The sequence below is a fragment of the Beta vulgaris genome, chromosome 9 (assembly GCF_026745355.1).
Source record: "Beta vulgaris subsp. vulgaris cultivar EL10 chromosome 9, EL10.2, whole genome shotgun sequence".
NCBI lineage: Eukaryota > Viridiplantae > Streptophyta > Magnoliopsida > Caryophyllales > Amaranthaceae > Beta > Beta vulgaris.
In genome coordinates this window covers 52,061,507-52,082,639 of record NC_079210.1, presented here as the reverse complement: position 1 = coordinate 52,082,639, position 21,133 = coordinate 52,061,507, and the positions used below count along the sequence as shown (strand labels likewise).

The following is a 21,133-nucleotide window of genomic DNA, read 5'->3' as shown; positions in this document are numbered from 1 at the left end:
GGGTAGGTGGTGCGTGCCACAAAAGTGTGAAGAGCTGAAACAAAAGATAATGAGCGAGGGTCATAACACGACGTATTCTGTCCACCCAGGGGGAGATAAGTTGTATAAGGACCTCAAGAAGATGTTTTGGTGGCCTGGTATGAAGAGAGCAGTAGCTGAGTTTGTTTCCAAATGCTTAACATGCCAGAAAGTCAAAAGTGAACACAAGAGACCTCAGGGAAAGATTCAACCCTTAGACATTCCGACATGGAAATGGGACTCGATATCCATGGACTTCGTTGTCGCCTTACCTAGGAGTCGGGGAGGCAATAATACCATTTGGGTGATAGTGGATAGACTAACCAAGACAGCAAGGTTCATACCTATGAAAGATACGTGGAGTATGGAAGCCTTAGCCAAGGCTTATGTGAAAAATGTCATTCGATTGCATGGAGTACCCACAAGTATAGTATCAGATCGAGACTCTCGATTCCTGTCGAATTTCTGGAAAAAGGTCCAGGAAGCATTTGGTAGTGAGCTATTAATGAGTACAGCCTTTCACCCAGCTACCGATGGTCAAACTGAACGAACTATTCAGACCTTAGAGGACATGTTGCGAGCATGTGCTTTAGAATACCAAGGGTCATGGGAAGACCATTTGGACCTCATAGAATTCTCATACAACAACAGCTACCATGCTAGTATTAAGATGGCACCATTTGAAGCGTTGTACGGGAGAAAGTGTCGTAGCCCTTTGTGTTGGAACGACATCAGTGAGACTGTAGTGTTAGGACCTGATATGATTCAAGAGACGATGGATCAAGTGCGAGTCATTCAAGAAAAGATTAAGACTGCACAGGACAGGCAAAAATCCTATGCGGACCAGAAGCGAAGGGACGAAAATTTCGAAGTTGGGGAAAAAGTGTTGCTTAAGGTGTCCCCAATGAAAGGAGTGATGCGATTCGGGAAAAAGGGGAAGCTAAGCCCTAAGTTCATAGGACCCTATGAGATACTGGCGAGGGTAGGGAAAGTTGCTTATCGCCTGGATTTACCCAACGACCTAGAAAGGGTCCATAACGTGTTTCACGTATCCCAACTCCGGAGATACGTACCTGATGCGTCACATGTCCTTGAACCTGAAAACGTAGAGATAGACGAAACTTTGTCCTATGAGGAGAAACCTGTCCAGATCCTAGACCGCAAAGTGCGAAGTACGAGGAATAAGGACGTCAGAATTGTCAAGGTGTTGTGGAGAAATCAAACTACCGAGGAAGCCACATGGGAAGCCGAAGATGCAATGCGTCTGAAGTACCCTGAGCTTTTCCAAGAGGTACGTGAGTTACGGGGACGTAACTTTTCTTTTAAGGGGGGAAGAATGCGATAGAATTTCGCGCTTTCACCCTAAAGTATGTTAATTATGTTGATTATGTTAGTTATATGCTAGTTATGTGTGAAAATGCTTATCTATTGTGTGAACGTTAGAAAACGCTTGTGAAATTTGGGACTTAGAAGTGCAAAAGATCGTCGTTAAGACGGGCTACCTCAAAGTTTCGGGACGAAACTTCTTTTAAGGGGGGAAGCCTGTAATACTCCGTATTTTTAATACTAATTTCGTACTAATTAAGAAAATATAAAAGAATTAAAAAAAGGTATTTTAATTTATTTACAAGTTAATAGGAATAAATTATTAGTAATATGAATTGTTAGGAATTTCCGGAATTTTAAAAGAGTAACCTAATCGACCTAGGGTTACTACCTTTTGGAAGGGAGTATAAAAGAAAAGGAGGGAATTTCAAAAACCCTAAACCCTTCTTCTCCCTCTCCTCAGCCGACTTTCTTCTTCTCTCTCCTCCTTGCCGATCTTCCTTCTCTTCTCTCTCTCGATTTTTCAGCCTCTCTCTTCAGATTTTCTCTCTCTCGAATTCTCTCTCAATCTCTCGCTGCTATTCCTCTCGCCTCCTCCCTCCCGTCGCGTGTTGTGCGTGAGTGGTAGTGGTGCGAGACGGAGTTCCGTCGAGGTCTTGGGCGAGTGGTTCGAGGGCTGTGTGCGTAGCCGTGTGTGTGAGTTCGAGAGTTTTTGTGCGAAGAGTGTCGTGGTTCGTGCGAGTGTTGCGCGAAGAGGTTCGAGGGTTGTGCGAGGGTTGTGCGAAGGACGTTCGAGGGTGTCGTGCGAGTGTAGCCGCGCGACAAAGCCGAAGTGGTGCGAAGAGTTGTGCGGTGTTCGAGGGAGTCGTGCGTGTGTTGTTGTGCGTAGGCGAGAGCGGAAGGGTGCGTCGCTGCTGTGCGCGCCAGCGAACCGAAGAGGGCTCGAGTGGGGCTGTGTGGCGAGCGAAGGCCACCGGAGTTCCGTCGCCGGAATTTTTGTGCCGGCGAAAGTCAGTGGTATAATTTTGTACTTAACTTAGTATGTCAGTTTATTAACTATTCTTATATTTACTGTTTTCGTAGTTAAGAAAGGTTTGTAAATTATAATTAATAATTAGAGTGTTTAGTAATTTATTAGATTGTTAACTAGTTAAGTTATTGTTCTGTTTTTAGTATAAATTCTGGTTAGGTTTGTAATTGGAATAAGTTGGAAGTAGGAAATTGTGTCTTATTATTAGTTACAGTTATTATTGTTTCATAGTAATCTGTTTCATGAAATCTGACTTTGGACATGGAACTTACCTTTGGACATGGAACTTACCTTTTGGACATGGAACTTACTCTTGGACATATGACTTACCTTGGACATATGACTTGACTTTTGGACATAAGACAGGCTGGACTTATGACATTTTGGATGGTAAAAGTGGACTAATGTTACTAATTAACTTAGTTACTCACTAACTCTGACTTCTAAAAGACGTTAAATTCACTAGATTAGAATTATAACGAAAGTTCTGGAATAAGGTTTTAACTATTGCGTAATTCGAATCGTTGGATCGTTATGGTCTTAGTACGTAGTAGTTGTTAGTGTTATCAAGGACGTAACACTAAAAGCTTTGTTTTAACGATTTAGGTCCCAATTTCATAAGCGGCTCGTTCTATTAAGTCAGCGAAAATTCTCCGCTACAAGGTACGTACGCGTACCAGTTTACTTTCAAAGCTTAGTATCATGTTTAGGTTGCAGTTCATGTTATTGGAACCTAGTACCATGATAGGGAACATTTGATTGTGATTGTTTGGTTAGACGTTATAACGTGAAATCAATATGATGCATTGAAATATGTTGCATTGAAATGCGAAGTTCTATCGTAGTGTAACATCAGCATTATTAATCTGATCTATAGAGTAACAAGAGTGTTACTAGGGATAAGATTGAGTTTGGTAATTAAGAGAGTATGTAAATGACTCCTTAAAGTTATAAAGGAATGATTGGTAATAAAAGAAGATTATGGCGATACTTGTAGTTGGACTCCCTACAAGTATAGAACAATGGGGGGAATGTAGGACTTGTCCTACACTCCTACGCAGGCCTACTGTGACGACAGTAGTGTCCTTATATTTTGATAACTCAAGTAGGCGGAAGGTTCCGTTCGATCTTGGGGGATGCATACTAAGGTGATGGGTGTGAGACGGAACAAAACCGTATTTACATTTCATCTAATAGACCAAGTCGTCTATTAAGGATTCAGTAGCCCGTATGATTCTAGTAAGATGACGGTGCCCGTTCGATGCCAAATAATGAAAGAGTAAAGGATGTGAGATAACGTAGGTTCATATAACAGTTGTAATGTATGCATCATTTTATTCATAAAGTTTCAATGGTTCATTACGTACTCAGCATAGCTGACTCTGTGTGTTATTATGTGTTTGTTGTCCTGTGATGAACTATTGATACTTCAATGGGGAGCAGACTAGGTGAGCTGGTGCTGCTGCATGACATCAAGCATATGGGGGCTAGACTGTAGTTTGAAGTTAACTTTTGGTTTGATCATTAATGAATTTTATAGAACATTGTTACATAGTTTGAGTTTGAATAAAGAGGGGTCTACTATGATTCCCGAGTTGTATTTACATTTTCTATTCCGCTGCAATTTGGTTTTGAGACAATGAATTTGAGTTACCGTATTTCTAATTATGCCTTGCGTTCCATCGCGGCGGTAACACTCCCAAAGTCGATGCGACGTAGCTTTAGACGTGTATGGATTTTGGGGGTGTTACATCGACTCTGTCAAAACCCGCCTCGAGTTAGCTCGAATAGAACTTGAGCTCGACTCGAGATGTTGGCGAGTCGAGTTGAGCAACTCGATACTCGTCTCGAAAATTTGTGAGAAACTCGAATATCCAATTGTTTGTAGCAAAATACCTAAATTCAACATATGTTCTACTTAAAGATTGCTTTTAACACGAAACACTTACAAGCTACTCGAGATCTACTCGGTCAAAACTCGACTCAATTTAAACTCGACTCATATGCTAATGAGTCGAGTCGAGCTAGCTTAAACTCGAACTCCACTCACATCACTTACAAGTTACACCTTAGACATAAAAACATGCTCAATCAAATTAGGAGACCAAACTTGAAATATTCATATCAAATAAATCTTAAAAAATGCAAACTAGATCACAACAACCATAATACTTAGATTGCTTGATTAAGCCATGTAGTTTCCTCATCTTTCTAAATTGATACATTCAAATCTCACCCACTCAACCCTCATTTCCTAAGAACTTTCCGGAACATTTGAGATTCACCTGTCACATTCTCCACTCTCACAAGTCACATCATCTCCATCTTCCTTTTCCTTGATTCCCTCCATTTCCTTAAATCCCCCAAAACCCTCCTTCAAACCTTCACCCATCATCAAAATTCCTTCTTTTCTCTCGCGCATTTCATCAAACACTTCATCTTCAACCTCTCAAACTTCCTCGTCAATGGCGGACGACGGCGTTGTAGTACTCTACGACGGAACCATCATCACCACCGATCAGCCCACAAACCCTAACCCTAACCCGTATTCAATCAAAGTCGGGTTAACCCAGATTCTCCGTGGTGGTGCAATCGTCGAAATATCCGACCCCACACAAGCCAAAATCGCCGAAAATGCCGGCGCATGTTGCATTTCTATCGTCGGAGATCACGGAAGAATGTCAAACCCATCTCTAATCAAACAAATAAAACGCACCGTTTCGATACCCGTAATCGGAAAATCTCGGGTCGGCCATTTCGTCGAAGCCCAGATCATCGAATCATCAGGATCCGACTACATTGACGAAAACGAGGTTTTATTGATTGCTGACGAGGACAATTTCATCAACAAACACAATTTTAGGGTTCCATTTATTTGTGGGACCCGAAATTTGGGCGGAGCTTTGAGGAGGATCCGAGAAGGTGCTGCAATGATTCGGACTCAAGGGGATTTATCTGGGTCGGGTAATATTGCTGAAACAGTTGGTAATGTTAGGAAGATAATGGGTCATGTGAGAATGTTGAATAACATGGATGATGATGAAGTTTTTACCTTTGCTAAGAATATTGGGGCTCCTTATGATTTAGTTGCACAAACTAAACAAATGGGCCGGCTTCCGGTTGTTCATTTCGCTTCCGGTGGGATTGTTACTCCTGCTGATGCTGCATTGATGATGCAATTGGGTTGTGATGGTGTTTTTATTGGGGTTGAGGTTTTTGATGGCGTTTCGGACCCGTTTAAGCGGGTTCGGGCTATTGTGGAGGCTGTGAGGAATTATAATGATCCGGCTGTGTTGGTGGATGTGTGTACCGGGTTTAGTGATGCAATGGCGAGGTTGAATGTTGATGATGATAACAGGGTGGTTGAAGTTTGATGGAATTGAACTAATGGGAGGTATCTATTTCTGACTTGAATTTTTTTTTGAATGATGAGTTGGGAAGAAATTTTAGATGCTCTTGTTTTGTTGGTGTTTTGGTTGTTGTTGTTGTCTAAAGATGTGGTAGTCATTACTTTAGGCATGAATTATGATGTAGTTGAGCATTGTGTAGTCTGTTATGTACTTGATGAGTTGATCATGTTGTATTATGAGGAAATATAGAGAAATAGTAATAGTTTAATAAAATGCAACTTCTCTGTGTAAGCTGTTGTGCTTGCAATATATTTGTTGTAATTTTACATGATGACACCATGTTTATTGTGATCAATGTGGCTTTATTTATTTTAGGGAAACTTTGTAGGTATTTATCTTGAGGCTAAGCAGATGCTCAAAATAAATAGCCCTTACTGCCGTTTGGTAGTTGGTTATAAATGGTGGTAATGGGAATGAATTTGTGTGTAAATTTGTGAAAAATATCATTGTCCATTCCCATGGTAATGCTAATTTATTCTAAAGTGTCCACTTTCCTTCTTGAATTTTCATTCCCATCCAATACCACCTTGTAGGTGGTAATGAAAATTGCTTCCCTTTGGAGACAAAAACACAAGTTTAGGGGTGAGATTGCTTGCCCGTGGAGAAAAAATGCCTCCCATAGAGATTTTAAGGGTGCTTCTCTAATAAAATTACACTTAAAATTCATTCCCATTACCGCATTTTATTAACGACTACCAAACGGGCTGTTAGGTTACACTTCCCTTTCCTCTATGACCTTACTCTTAGGCGGAAATGAAAAAAAAAATCGGGGGAAAAACACAATTGTGAATTAGTTTTTCTTTGGTTGTTTCCCGTCATGAAAGTTAGAGTAGAAAAGAAGAATGAAATGGAAAGGAGAGGATGGATACGAGGAAGGTGAGGAGTAGGGAGGAAAATGCTATCCACCCTTGGAAGTCTACACTCTACATTTCAATATGAGGAAAACCATTTTCCAACCTTAACAAACCAAACAGAAGGAAAATCTTAGTAACTTACCCCGTTCATTTCCCCTAAGATCGGTTTCTCGCAATTTTGATCATGGGATTTTGTGCATAGACTTGATTATGCTGGTTCTTCATCATAAGCATACTTTATATCAATTATGTGCTCTGTTATCGACTAAGTGAAGGCAGTGATAATGATAAGTATTGGACACAGGATTGCTTGCGTTACTAGTTGCAGAGATGTGTAAACTACTAAGGCTTAAATTAATTGGGAGATCATTGTTACATGAGTTTTCATACTTTACTGGACTGTGAGTTGAAATCATTGTCAAGCGTCTCAAGCATATGTAGTCTATTAACGGCAAATAGCGTATAGGTCTGGCATTCTGGCTCTTCATGCATTAGAGAATGACGTGAGTTTGGAATCTCGCTTGTTATTTGATTGTTCATGTAGTCATGCTTGATAGTGGAGTTAGGATATCTTATGTTGCATTGTTGCTAAGCTGGCTGGTAGAGGCATGGAAAACCAAGCATTGTCAGTCCTTTCAAATCACATCTTGGTTGGAAAGGAAGTATGGTTTAAATTTTCACGCATTTTGGCTCATAGTATAAAGTTTTTGTGGTACTTTGCCATTGCTGGATGTCAATAAAAAGGAACGAAAAAGTGGCACTTTTAGCCCTTATTAAGCTGGTCGACAAGAAGGGTAGGTTACTTAGTGCTTGCATCAAGGGGTGTACGAGAACCATACATGTTTCGGTATTTCCATGGTTATATGAGCTGAAGATCTTCTGGCACTTTAGAATGTTGAAAGACTAAGCCTGGTAATCAGATTTTCTGGTTTTAAATGACAATTTGGTATTCTTGTTTGCATTGGGGAGTGGAATAGATTTTAATACCATAACTTTCAAGTTGTGTCTATGCTTGGGGACGAATGAGCGAGTGACTCAAAGGTGGGTGGCTGGGTCAAGTGGCCTGCATAGTAGCCGTCTAGCCGATAGTATTATTCATAAGCAAGTCCCAAGGCCATCCCTCTGTTCTTAACTTGAGCTTCAAGACGTAAAATATGAGTGCAAAGGGAAGCAGGAGCTCGTTTCGTTTCACTTACGTATTTGATAAACTGATAATGGGATGCAGATGTTGGTCTCATGTTCAATTTATGTTTTTGTGTCTAGGATTAGCCTTGCAGTGGAGAGGGATGCACTCACAGCATCGCTTTCTTATATGGTGTAAGACTAATCGTTCTAAGATTCAGCATTGTTGTTGTGTTTGTATGTTTAGAGCTTGCAATTTCATTAAACGGGTCGATTTTTTTTTTTATTTTTTTTTTATTTCAGGTATGGTTGTTCTCAAAATACACCAATAATCATATCGTGTAAGGATATGATAAATTGATAAATCGGGTTGGGTTCAGGTTGGCTTTGTGTTCTCGTATTGTGTCGTGTAAAGTAATAACCAACGCTAAAGAACTTCCACAAGAACATTTTCGGTTATTTTGATTTCTTTTTTTTTCTTGTCTTGCAGAGCCGGCAAGAGTTGCCTCTCAGCTTATACACAATCACCAATTCACCATTTTCTGTAATTTGTTGGGCCAAAAACTAGGAAAATGACAGTGTATCAACGTTGGATTCTGTACAAATATGATGAGTATCTCCTACTAAAGTAAACAAGTAACTCAGTATAAAGTATAAATCAATATACTCTTAGGACTATATTTGCGTAAACTTTTTTTTTTTTTTTAAAGGTAAGATGAAGTCCCTTGCAAGGAAGGGGGGAAATTAGGGATCTCTTTTTGCAAGGGGTGAGACTTGATCCTTTGACTTATGGGATCGGATGTGATGTCAATATCACTAGGCTATCACCTGCTGTGCGTAAACTGCTCAAAATGGAATCTAAATTGATAAATTACTTGAAACAGATAAGTGAATATCATTTAAACGGTCAATTGTATTTAACCCAAAGTGTGTATGTGAATCATGTCTGAAACTGTCAAAGGTTGTGAGTTAAAGATGATGAGGGAATGTTGGTGAGCTGAATACGAAGTATTGTTTACAATCTCGGTTGATGGGCCAAGATATGCAATTATAGACCGTTCAAAATACTTGACACAATTTGACTTATATAAAGGGTGTTTGGTTGAAGGTAATGGAATGGTTTTGAATAGGATGGGATGTGATACCACTAATGATCATGAAATTGTTTGGTTGAGATAATTTGTGTATGTGATACCACTAATGATCGTAAAATTGTTTGATTGAAATAACTTGTGTATGTGATACCACTAGTGATCGTAAAATTGTTTGATAACTTGTGTACGAGACCTCGTAAGGTCATACTCATAGATTTCTCATCCTCCTTAAAACTCATGGAATCATGAATACGTCGAATACAATACTACTTGAGTACTTAAAAAAAAATGCTACTTGAGTTGGAATGTGCAAAATCCAAATATGAGTTGTCATAAATATATTAATGTGAATTGTGGCTGTATCTAGGAAATTGGTTCCAAAATTTGAAGAGATTGTATGCAGAGTTTTAGACGGTAGAGCAGAACTAACAACTAATATAACTAGCAGAAGTGGTGCAACTGGTATTGATATTTGATAGTTTCCCGAGCAAATACAGTACCAATGTACCAGCAGTCCAGCACATGGTTGCACTGCAAATCTGCATTCGCCGAAATCTATCTGCTTATACTTATACAGCCATCAATGATAGTTTAGAGGGGGGTAACAACTAGTCTCATTTTGGATTGCACGAACATTTCCATTGCAAGATGGTCAATTGATGAGTTCGTTATCGTTTTTTATTTTCAGTTTTTATTTTTAGCTTTTACAAAAAAACTAAAATAAAGTAGTTAGGTAATTTTTTATTTTTAGACTTTAAAGTATATAAATATGACCACGGCTTACCTTCTTTAGTAGTCATGGCGTTCTATTTATATATTAAAGATATAAAATATTCCCTCTGTTTTTATGTAGTTGCTACATTTTTGGTGAACGATTTTCAACACATGATATAACCTTTAATCTTTTATTAATTTTGTTTAAGTAAAAATTATAATAATTTGATATTATAAATCTACACATCGAGATGAATCTAACAAGACTACACATGAATATATTTTTACTTATAAAAGAATCAAAATTATCGGTCAATGTTTCAATTTCCAAAACAACAATGTAACAACTAAATAAAAGTAAAAAGAGTATATATAGTACAATAATAATTTTTAGATATCCCCTATTAATAAACACGAACATCGATCATACTCCATTACCTTTAAATCTTGGTTGAAAATTTAAACATTGATCACTCACACGGCCACTCGGAAACGGACGTATTACCATATCTTGAATCTTGATATTATTCAGAAGTATGGAGTATCATGATAATTGAGAAAGGATATCTTGTATGATCAAGCAATTCACTTCTTAGAATATCGTTATAACTTGATGACAAGTTGAAAGATCATGAGATCTGCGAATAAGTTGTTGATAAGTTATCTTGATTACGGATTCAGAGCAAGACAGCAACTTCCATACGTCATGGAGAACAAATATCTTATCTTGTCAGCATAACTTGTTTACTTTGACAAACTACTCTAGCACTAGCAGACTAGCAGTCTAACTCCATACCTTTGTGGACTTGTGGTCCTTCAAATATGCGTGCCTTTATCAAATTTGCCACGTTATAAATCAAGGATATTAGTTACTACTTAGCTTAGTAGTATACTAATTTTTAACCAAATAAAGGTTTGCTTTTGGGGTAAATGATAGTAGTATAAGATGATGTTTAAAAACATTTAGTCATTCTCTGTTGTTCCAGTATGAAATAAATACTGCTGGGGTGAATTGATATCCCTAAATCATGTATGTCGGTTTGATGCCCTGCAAGACAGAACACATAAACTAACCTCGAGGGTTGATCCGAGTAACGCCTCTCCGATGCCTAAGTCAGTAAAGGGTAAAAGCCGTTATTCTCATAGAGTATACTAAAATATGCGAATGTACCTTATGACTCTAATCATGGGGCATTTATAGGAGCCGACAGTATCCCAAGCTAGGTAGGACACTGCTTCCATTGATTGAACACATATCTATCCTTTTTTTCATATTTATCTTTAGGCACATAGGCTCACTAGTTAAACCCCGGCCCATTTAATGATGACCCAAGTGACGAACACTGGTAAGGTATTCGTTAGACTGGTATAATAGGAATACCGTTATTATATGTGTATGTACCCTAGTACCTAGAGAACTTCACGATAACTTGACCAAGTCGGTCAATAGCAGCCCAGTTGGACCGGTAGGAAACTTAGCAGTCTCCACACATCTGGTTTACATCGACAAATTGATATACCTTTATTTGGAAACAATATTAAAAAAATTATAAAGATCCCTTTTAGTTAATGTGTCATATTCTTAATTTGGATAATCAGAGCAATGTGTATGAAAGATACCATAATTTCCTTAGGCTATTTGATCATTGGACCAATAATTGATACTTCCATATATTCAATTTTCTTTTTCAACTGAGATGTGGATCAGATAGTCTTTTATGCAACTTTCAGACTTTCAGTAGTTGCAATAATCATCGACTTTCTGCAATTTCTTACATTAAAATTCATACAACAATAGAGCTCAGCTGATATTTCTGAACCAACAGCAAGTCAATTTCAGAGTTTCATTATCATCACCCCCATCATAAATTTTCTATGTGCGAAGCTTAATCATCTGTAAAATTCACTTTGAATTTCACTAATTACCAAATTATGTTGATTCAATTGTTTGAACACTTGAATATGACTAAAATCACAAGAAAAATAAACCTTATGATCCTGAGGCCTTCAATGTGTTCTCAGCCTGTATACTCTCATTATCAACACCATTGAACAAGCACCTCAAAGAAAGCTCATACGCAGCGAAAATGGCTCCATTCACAACAAAAGCCCTAGCAACTGCAGTTCCCAACCCTCTCCATAAAACTCCATAACCATCTTTCTCAACACTCTTCCTAAAGCAATCTACAATTCCACTGTATTTCATTGAAGATATTGTTTGTGCCTGCAACCTCGTCTTGACAACATCCAACGGATAGCATGAAATCCAGCTCGCGACTCCAGCTAGTCCCCCGGCTACAAGCATTGTATTTAGGCTTTCTTGTCCTGTTTTTCGGCATCCAGGGTGAAGCTTCTCCCTTATGTACTCGTATGTCCAAAAGTATAATCCATGAGCAGGTGCATCTCTGAGGACCGTGATGGTTAGACCTCGGTATAGCCCTCTTAAACCTTCGGTTTTTAAAATGGTTTTGGCTAAGTTTACTGGACCTTTTTCAGTACTTAGTCCCATATGTGGATTTTGCTTCAATTGAAGACGGATTTTTAGTAGCTCAACGGGGCTTAGTATAAGACTTTGAAGGGCTCCCGTGCCAAATCCTCCTAGGGCTACACCCTTGTATGAAGGAGGTTCTCTTGGATCAACAGATTTGTCACACGCTCGTGAAAGGACTGCGTATGTTTGGAAAACCATGGCATTCTGCAAATTGGAATGAATCAAAGCACATAATAAGATTTTTGATTCGACAATTTCATTTTTATCATCCTCAAACATATGTTAAGACTAAAGAGGAGACTCTAAACTTCAAAACACCAACATAATATTACTAGTTCTGTCCAAGTTAAGATAGAAATATACTGATTAAGAACTTAGGACAAAAAAAATCAGATCATCTAAACGTGTAAAAATCCTGATTCAATTCAAAAACACATAGTTATGGCCTTTTGGTGCTAGTGTCAAATCTTCAATTAGAGGTAACCTTATGAACTTTTGATGAAACATTAAAAGTATAAAACCAAACTTTGGACTAGTATTGCACAGTTTATCATGCCAATTGTACTTTTACACAATTGATCGGATATGTGGGGGTGCAAGGCTACTTAAATAGGACTCATTACCACATCAACCCCGTCTCCAAAATTAATGTGTGAGTCAAGATACACCTAAACTACAACGTGTGAGTCAAGATACGCCTAAACTACGACGTTATATGATATAACATGATATCAATAAGACAATAACTAAACACTTACAAAATTTGACTAGATTAATCCAAGCACCCAAACATAGAAGCAAAAATATAGGGATAGGACCTTTTTCCGAAACTGCCAAATTATTCCCAAAAAACAGTAGATTCCCAGGATCATATAAAAACCAGCACCAAAAGTAATTATCCCAGAAAATAAAAAGATAATCCCAGAATCAAACATGCATATCACTCCATTTTTTTTTAAAAAAAACATGATATTTAATTACTACAAAAATAAATGAAAACTTATACAGTTATACTCCCGTTTCTAAAGAATTATTACACTCTTACTTCTCACACGTATATTAATGCAAAACTTTTAAACACGTACTATATTACATATATATTAAGACGAATCTAACAAGATCCTGTCGGAAAAAAAAATCAAAAGCGAGTCGAACCTGAAAAGTGACAGAAGCCAAGGGAGCACCCATGCCTCGATAAAGAGCAGAAGGACCTTCATTAGCAAGAACTCGCCGGAAAATATTCATTGCAGAACCAGAATTCGAACTTTGTTGCCGGATTCTTATCGTATCTAACGGATATCCGGCAACAATACCGGCGATTCCACCAAACCCACCTGCCACAAATTCTCTTCCCCAACTATTTGCTAAAAATTCCGGCCAAAAATCCATGCTTATCTCACTTTGCATCCCCTTAAAAAAATTCAATCAATTATATCAAACCACTTTTTTTTTGTTTGCTTTCTTCAAAATCAATTCTTTAATTTGCTTAGGAAAAACTTCAAATTTGATGATTAATTAATGAACACAAAAAAGGTCTTTAGTTGAATGAAGTTAATCTCAAAAGAAGAAAAGAAAAAGAAGTGTATTTGATGAATTTTTAGATGGGTATCTCTGTTTTGGTAATATTAACAGATTTAAGAAATACCCACCTAGAAATTAGCACTTAAAAACGTCTAAGAATTTTGTTTTCTCTCTTCTTCACTTGATGTTTTTATTAGAGATTATTGAAGCTTTTTTTTGTTTGTTTGTTTTGCAGCTGAAGAAACAGAGGTATTTATTGAAGTTTTAGAATTCTGTTCAAAAAATTGATGCGTTTAAAAGAGGGAGAATTTCTTACTCCGAATGGGAAAAGGAAAGAAGCCAAAATTGATCACGGTGCAAATTTGTTGGGACACTAGTGCAACTAGAGAGGTAAATGCCAAGGATTTGCTTCCCTTTAGGGTGGTGATGCGCAAATAATGGTGGACACGTGGGCCAATGATTGTGAGACACGTAATTACGTAAAAGTGGAGATTTATAAATAAATATATTTCATCGTATTAAAACAAAGAGAAATCATGACGTAGGTGGTTTACTCATTAATTATTTATTATTCGAACTAGTTATTAGGCCCAAATGCTTCGAATTATTAGTATTATCACGTTTATAGAGCATTAATGTGAGGTCACATGGTTGAACCTTATATGAAGCATGTATAAACTTACTTAACAATATTTTTTAATAAGTATATTTGTATAGAATTTTGATCTGAGCTAATTTGATAGAGTTTGTCTTGTAAGAGACCACCTATTTTTAAAATGAAACTAGTTTGTAGGCTCGGGCTACATCCCAGGTAATTATATCTTTCATTTATTAATATTTTATTTTGAAATATTAACATCAAGTATCACTTGGTTTAGTGGTTTAAGACATTAGTATATGCGTTTGTGATCTCAGAATCGAATCTTACATAATGCATTTTCTATTTTTTTAAGTGTATGTGGATTACATAACATAAAATTCTACAAGCGAAGGCGCCACGTGTCATCGTTCCGTGTTTAGGAACGCCTTTTAATTTGATAGAGTTTGTCTTGTAAGAGACCACCTATTTTTAAAATGAAATTAGATAATGGTAAGCCCAACATTAAAAAGATAATTAGCATAATAGTGATTAGGTTAATTTCTTTCGGTGACTAATTTATCTATTTAGTTACTATGTCTACTTTTATATTAAAATTAGACGGTCTCTTTTAATAATTTTTGATTTTTATATTAGAGTTGATCAACATTGATTTGACTCGATTTTGGGTCAAAAATACAAGCTTTGGACAATTAAAATCCAAAATTCGGGCCCAATTGAAAATGCTAAAAAAGACACACTTTTTTCAGTCTAAATTAGAAGGTTTCGACACAATATGATGGATCTGTTCCACCACCTTGGCCCGAAATGACCACCTTTTGTGAAAAAAAGAACTCAACCCAGTCCGTAATGACCTTATTTTAGAAGCAGCCCATAATAACCTTATTCGACATATTGCTATATGAAAATTTAAATTGAATGTTCTAATTTACATTCTTAACAAAATAAATTTACAAGATATTCCTCCATTTTTAAATAATTACCACATCTCTCTTTTATCGAAGTTTATTATTAATCATTAAATACCCATTATTGCTAACCTCTTTCTCTCGCGTGAAGTATACTTTTGTGTTTTCCACATAGTATTGGGAATCAATTCTCTTCTACATGTCTCCGTTTGTTTCGTTGCCCTAATATATGAGTCAAAACTAATAACTATGTGTAGTGATTAATAAAAAAAACAAATGAAGTATCATTTAGGAAGAATATTAAAGATTTTTGTGTTAGAAAATTCTATTTTTTTAATCAATAGAATATTCTCATATATAAATTTGTCGAAAAAGTAGGGCCATTACATATTTTAGAGCAATTGGATTGAATTGTGTTGTTTGGTAGGGTGTAATTGTTGATATGCTGACGCAAAGTCCTAATCCTAGTTTGCCTTGTGTAATGAAGTTCTCACGTTGCTTAAATCATCATGATTTCTTAAACTATTAATGAAACTTGTCCTTATCAATCTTTAACACCTCAAATATATACTCTCAAACACAAATTAATACTCCCTCCGTCCCATAATATAAGTTCTGATTCTGTTTTTACGCGGGAATTAAGGTTAAATGGAATCTTATTTTATTTGAATAAAAAAAAATATTTTTATTGAGAAACACTTGCATTGTTTTTTTCTTTTTAACAAAAAATGAAAACTGTCATTTAATGTTGCATGGTTTAATATGTAGAGGAGTTCAATGGGGTAAAAGATTCCATTTTGTCATTAATTATGGTGCATTGGAAGCTGAAATTATGATGACATTTTGGGAATTAAACTATTTTCATAAGGGTATTTTGAGAATAATTATTGATTGAAAATAGAAATAAGACTTATATTTTGGGACACCTTATAAGAAAACAGGACTTATATTATGGGACGGAGGGATAGATAACAGTGAAAAAAAGAGAGTAGACATGATAGCGAATTAGTGTACCTGATAAAAAAATATGTACGGGATTCAGCACAAAAAAGCATGCCCAAACTCACAGAACTGGATCAGCCTTTTCAGGTAAATGTGGACCTTTTGGGCCTGGCTCTTTTTTGGGTCAATTTTTTGTCCTTAACTGTGTATCATTAGAGTGATTAAAAGACGTGTTATATGAATCGTAGTGTTGGTAGAATTAGGATTGCTAATTGAGTATAGCAATTCGAATTCGACTCGGTCAAAACTCGATCAAGTATAATTCGAGTTCGCTCGAAACTCGATAAGTTGGCATGCATCTCAGTTATTTTCATTATAATATATCTTTAAAATAGATAAATACATTGACACTAATTATAAATAAATTGATATAGTATAAAAGAAGACAATTTGTAAGGAAAAGAAAATATAATAATCATATGCCTAGAAGTCAAGATGAGCCGGAACTTTAAATGAGCCGCTCGTGAGCAACTCGACTAGCCTGAAACTTAGTAAGCACGATTTGAGAAACCCTTAGCTCGTGACTAACTTGCTCAATTAGCATCCTAATAAACTAATATTACTTTTATACTCTCTCTCCTCATAACCTACAAGGAGAGCAACGGTTGGAAGCACTCCTAAATAGACTTCATAAATTTATGAAGTTAGTAGTTCATGTTACACGACACTATAATATAGTCTCAAAAAAAGCCCAATCTTTTGCTATTATGTACAACTACAACCTTAAAAATTGTGACACAGCCCACCAAACAATAACCACAAATCAACAACTCCATCTTTTTAAGTCGGTTTTATTTTACCCGATTTCCTCTCTTAAATTATCAAAAAACAAAAACATAAAAATACCAAAACAATACCAACATCATCCCTTTTTTTGCACCTACCAACCAGAAAACCTCTGCCTCAAAACCCCACCCACTTATTCTCTCTCATCTCCTCCATTGAAGAAGAAGAGAGAGAAAACACCAAATAAAACCTTGAGGTGGTACAACAATGGCGTCTCTGTGTTTTTCACCTTCCACAACTTCTTCCATGGTTGCGCTTCGACCTTCATCTTCAACTTCAAATGTATCCTCTTCTTCTTCATCTTCTTCGAGCAGTTTTAAGGAGATACGGTTCAGATGTTTTCTCTCTCCTCTTTCTCTCACTAGTATTTGTTCTTCTGTGAAGGCGAGAGCTCGTCGTTCTCAGATTGTTTGTATGGCTCCCGAGGAAGAGAAGATGACTCGTCGTTCTCCTCTTGATTTCCCTATCGTATGTTTTTCTCTCTCTTCTTTATCTATTTTTTGTTTATTTTGAGTTTTTGTAGTGTGAGAATCGAATTCTAGGGTTTATGCTGTGAATTTGAGGAATTATGAACTGATTAATTTGATGTGATTGCTTTATTGGAGGCATATTTTGATCTTAATAGGATTTATTAGCGTTTATACTGATGTTATTAGTGCTTCGAATTTGAAGAATGTTTAATTGTGCAATGTCGTTGCTTCCGACCTTTTTGCTGCGGTCGATAATTGGATTCAATTTTGTGATTTGAGAAAGATTTTTGAATTGTTTGAATCTGAAAACTGCAGTTGTGTTTGTTGAACAAGGTTTCTTCTAAGAATGTCGGCCTTTCGCAGCAGCCGATAATCGGATTCAATTTTGTGATTTTAGAAAGATTTTTGATATGTTTGAATCTGGAAAAATACAATTGTGTTGGTTGAACAAGCTTTCTTCTAAGTTTCTGATGTTTTTTTCACATTACTCGCATTGTGAAATTTCACTCAACTGGAAGTATGTGGAGATAATTTATCAAAGAATCATGGCGAGTAACTAGAGATTTCTGAATTTTATGGAGTTTCACCAGGTGATAATTTTCTGTGATGGAGGGAGTTCTTATAATGTATACTTCATAACTATGCCCGTTGTGCGACCATCAATGAGCTCTTAAGAAGAATGGTTTAAGGATAGATTTGTAGGTTTTAGCAGTTTATCAACCATATTCCTTGTTATGTGTTGGATATTGATTATATTCCTGTTATCTTTTAGGGTGCCTTAGACTTAGACCTTGCAGCAATTGCCATTTTTAGTTCTAGGACAAATACCATGTTGATTCAATGGGTTTAGGAAATGAAATTGGGATGGGATTGCAGAGTCTGCCACTGACTTGACATTTAGGTATCTTAATTTACCATTGGACTTACCCTCCGCACCCACAACCCCCCCCCTCCCCCCAAGTTCTATGTTTGGGATGGGATCCAGAGTCCTGTCTTTGTGGATGTTTTTTATTTTTTGGTGAGGGGTGCGAAAGTGGAAGGATACTTGTGACTCATGCAGTTATGCCTGCTGTATTGATGGTTTTGCCATTCACAGCAATTAAAAGATACTCCCTCGTTCTGAAGTAAATGTTACGCTTGCCACTGGAAAATTTCAAATAAATAATGGGGTCCTCATATGTCTCTCCTCTTCCAAAAAGCAAAGATTTTCCTCTTCCTGTATAAACATGGCCAAACTAAGTGTAACATTGAATTTGAAATGGTGGGAAGGGGAAGTGGTCTTTGAGTGCTGAAGAGGTATATACAATTTTGAGCCATTACGTAGTTACAGCTTATAAGAGTTCTGTCAACTGGCAAGCTCTTAGTTTCTGATCCCTGGCCTTTGGATAAGAGTTTTGGGGAACATTGACTTGATCTAATGGAAAATGTAGTGCTTCCTGATAGCTTTATTTTCATTACGGTATTGACAGAATGTGGACTGATTGGGTAGGTAAATTGCATAAATGGTCAGTTAAATGCAGGCAACAACATTTCTAGACAGTAGATGTCTTAAGAGTTCTGAGCAGAACTAGATGTAAAACTTAAGAGGCAAATAAGGGCAACTAGAATGAAGTCTTGTTAAGAAAATTAACTGTGTTGCAAGTCTTTAAGGAGTTGCATAATTAGGGGTTTAACATGAGAGGGATGTAAAGTAAATTGATGCATCCTCCTATTTTCTCTATTGTTCTTTTTGTTTGCATGTTTTGGGGTCAATTTAAGTTGGAGTTGATTTATTATTCATTCATTCTTATATAGATCTGGACAACGCAATGATGAGACTGACAATGTTGAAGATGCAACTGAAAATTGATTGCGTTGGCTAGATTTTAAGCTAAACTATTCGGGTTAATGGCCACAAATCTAATATGAACTTTTTGTTGCTTGGCACTTGGCAGGAGTGGGAGAGGCCCAAGCCTGGGAGAAGACCAGATATCTTTCCACAATTCAGTCCAATGAAAACACCATTACCACCTCCTATGCCTGCTGATCCACCCGAGGAAGACGAAGAAGAGGAAGTAAAGAAAGAAGAGGAAGAAGAAGATCCTGAAAAGGAAGAGCAAGATAACCCGGATAAATAGAAGTAATATATAAACGCTAGTAGGCAGGATTTTTCAATATGTTCGATATCCTCAATAGGTGGTGCTCATAATGTCAACCGCATAGACCCTGCAGATAGTGAAGCTATCAACCCTCTGGGGAGGCTGTGCACAGGCGTTTCTAACATTTACATTGAGTCCCTGTGCAGGTTGAGTGTTTTCCTGGGAAGGTATCTTATCCTAGTTTTGTAGTATTGAGGCGATTTTTATAGGTTTTGTAATGTTATGTAAGGATGTTATACTGGTATCATTTCCTGGTAAGTTGCCGTTTCTTTTCTGATCAGATCATATCGGGGACTTATATTGTTACCATGTTGAATCGTTGACGATGATGCATAGTACTAGTACTTTTGTAGTTTAGAAAAGCTTAGTAGATTAATCGTCCTTCCATTCTTATCTAATCTCAACAATGCATGGAGTGACTTTTCTACCCATAATTTTTTACCTCCTAATACTGTGATTTAATTGGTTTCCAACATCTAACAAACCAATTAAAATATTGTGATATCTCTGAATTTATCCAACATCTAACAAACCAATTAAAATATTGTGATATCTCCTAATACTGTGATTTAATGATATTCAAAAGCGCAAACCGTAGTGAGAATCATCATTATTATTATTTGAAAGCTTGTTGACGTTCGTCGTTACGCACCAATGAGGATTGTATTTTTTTTTGACAACAAGGAAATTTGCATTAATGAAAAATTGGAGTACAACCTAATGGTAATACCACCAAACTAAACAAAAACAAGAAACAACTAATGCTAAAAAAAACTACAATAACTCGTACAAGCAACTTAACATAAACTCTAACTAGTAAAAGTCTAGTCCGAATAAAGTTTGTCATGAGCGATGAGTGAAGTTGGATATGAGAGGAAATCTGTTGAAATACACAACTCTGACGATCTTCATAAAGAGATTGTCGTACAACCGCTAGTAGATCCCAATGTCCACTAGGCACGAAATCCCAAGGTCCTTGATGAGCCTCCTGGGATTCTCCTGATTCGACGAACAAAGAAGTCACGTTTGATAGTGACTTCTGACCCTGCTGCGAGGGTATTCGAAGTTCAATCACACTAAACTGAAACCTGAAAAACGAGGTGGAGGACTTGACGTGCCCCAAATCAAGTTGGGGGGCCTCCCACAAGATGCGTTTTTTAGGTGTGATGACACATGACGTCATCACGAGAATTTGGGGCGAGTTAGATTGACGAACTACGCCCCACTGACAGATCCTAAGATCCAAAGTGGCAATCCCAAAACCAGAAGACCGACGATCAACAGATCGGAAATAAACAAACATGAAATTAATGAAAACAGAAACTACCACCCGACACATAGAGCCACGCCGGCAAACAACACCGTCAAAGAACCTGCACCGTACGCTTCCTAGGCACACTAAATAAATTGACTCCAACTAACACTAGCGGGGGGACGGGGAGGGGACACTCGACTACACCTAATCCTAACCAGGGAACGGGGAAGGGGAAACTTAACCTAAACCACCTTGAGGGGGGACCGGGAATGGGAGACGCTTGACCAGGGAAGCTGGGAGGGTTAACCACACAGACAAGCCAAATCGGGGGGTGGGATACACCGAAGGGTAAAGAAACAAACCACGAAAGGAGGAGAAAAGGAATGGGGACGCACC

The 21,133-nt window shown here is 37.2% G+C and overlaps 3 protein-coding genes and 1 long non-coding RNA gene across 10 annotated transcripts; 3 read left to right on the top strand and 1 right to left on the bottom strand.

Moving 5' to 3' along the window:
- Positions 1–2,852: 2,852 nt before the first annotated feature.
- LOC130590071 (uncharacterized) lies at positions 2,853–4,014 on the top strand. Its single transcript, XR_008967663.1, has 2 exons — positions 2,853–3,037; positions 3,818–4,014. It is a non-coding gene; the product is annotated as an uncharacterized LOC130590071 (long non-coding RNA).
- A 540-nt stretch (positions 4,015–4,554) lies between these two features.
- Positions 4,555–14,151, top strand: LOC125491535 (pyridoxal 5'-phosphate synthase-like subunit PDX1.2). 6 transcript variants are annotated; one of them, XR_008967494.1, is made up of 4 exons: positions 4,555–5,768; positions 7,902–7,955; positions 8,064–8,140; positions 8,251–8,641. XR_008967494.1 is itself a non-coding variant. In XM_057391685.1 (2 exons), exon 1 carries the CDS (start codon positions 4,840–4,842, stop codon positions 5,746–5,748), a length of 909 nt encoding a protein of 302 aa, XP_057247668.1. In that variant the 5' UTR covers positions 4,555–4,839; the 3' UTR covers positions 5,749–5,768; positions 13,816–14,151. The 6 variants fall into 6 exon arrangements, 3 of the variants coding, with proteins under 3 accessions (XP_057247668.1, XP_048491840.1, XP_057247667.1); XR_008967495.1 differs by lacking the exon at positions 7,902–7,955; XR_008967493.1 differs by lacking the exon at positions 8,251–8,641 and having other exon boundaries at positions 8,064–8,243.
- Positions 11,215–13,833, bottom strand: LOC125493103 (mitochondrial arginine transporter BAC2). The gene is made up of 2 exons (XM_048635882.2): positions 13,215–13,833; positions 11,215–12,263 (listed from the first exon to the last, which is right to left on the bottom strand). Exons 1-2 carry the CDS (start codon positions 13,464–13,466, stop codon positions 11,559–11,561), a joined length of 957 nt encoding a protein of 318 aa, XP_048491839.1. The 5' UTR covers positions 13,467–13,833; the 3' UTR covers positions 11,215–11,558.
- A 2,765-nt stretch (positions 14,152–16,916) lies between the features above and the next one.
- LOC104904671 (uncharacterized) lies at positions 16,917–19,767 on the top strand. 2 transcript variants are annotated; one of them, XM_010693012.3, is made up of 3 exons: positions 16,917–17,156; positions 17,259–17,342; positions 19,279–19,767. In XM_010693012.3, the coding sequence occupies exons 1-3, from the start codon at positions 17,082–17,084 to the stop codon at positions 19,459–19,461; spliced, it is 342 nt and encodes a 113-aa protein (XP_010691314.1). In that variant the 5' UTR covers positions 16,917–17,081; the 3' UTR covers positions 19,462–19,767. The 2 variants fall into 2 exon arrangements, with proteins under 2 accessions (XP_010691314.1, XP_010691313.1); XM_010693011.4 differs by having other exon boundaries at positions 16,917–17,342.
- Positions 19,768–21,133: the final 1,366 nt, after the last annotated feature.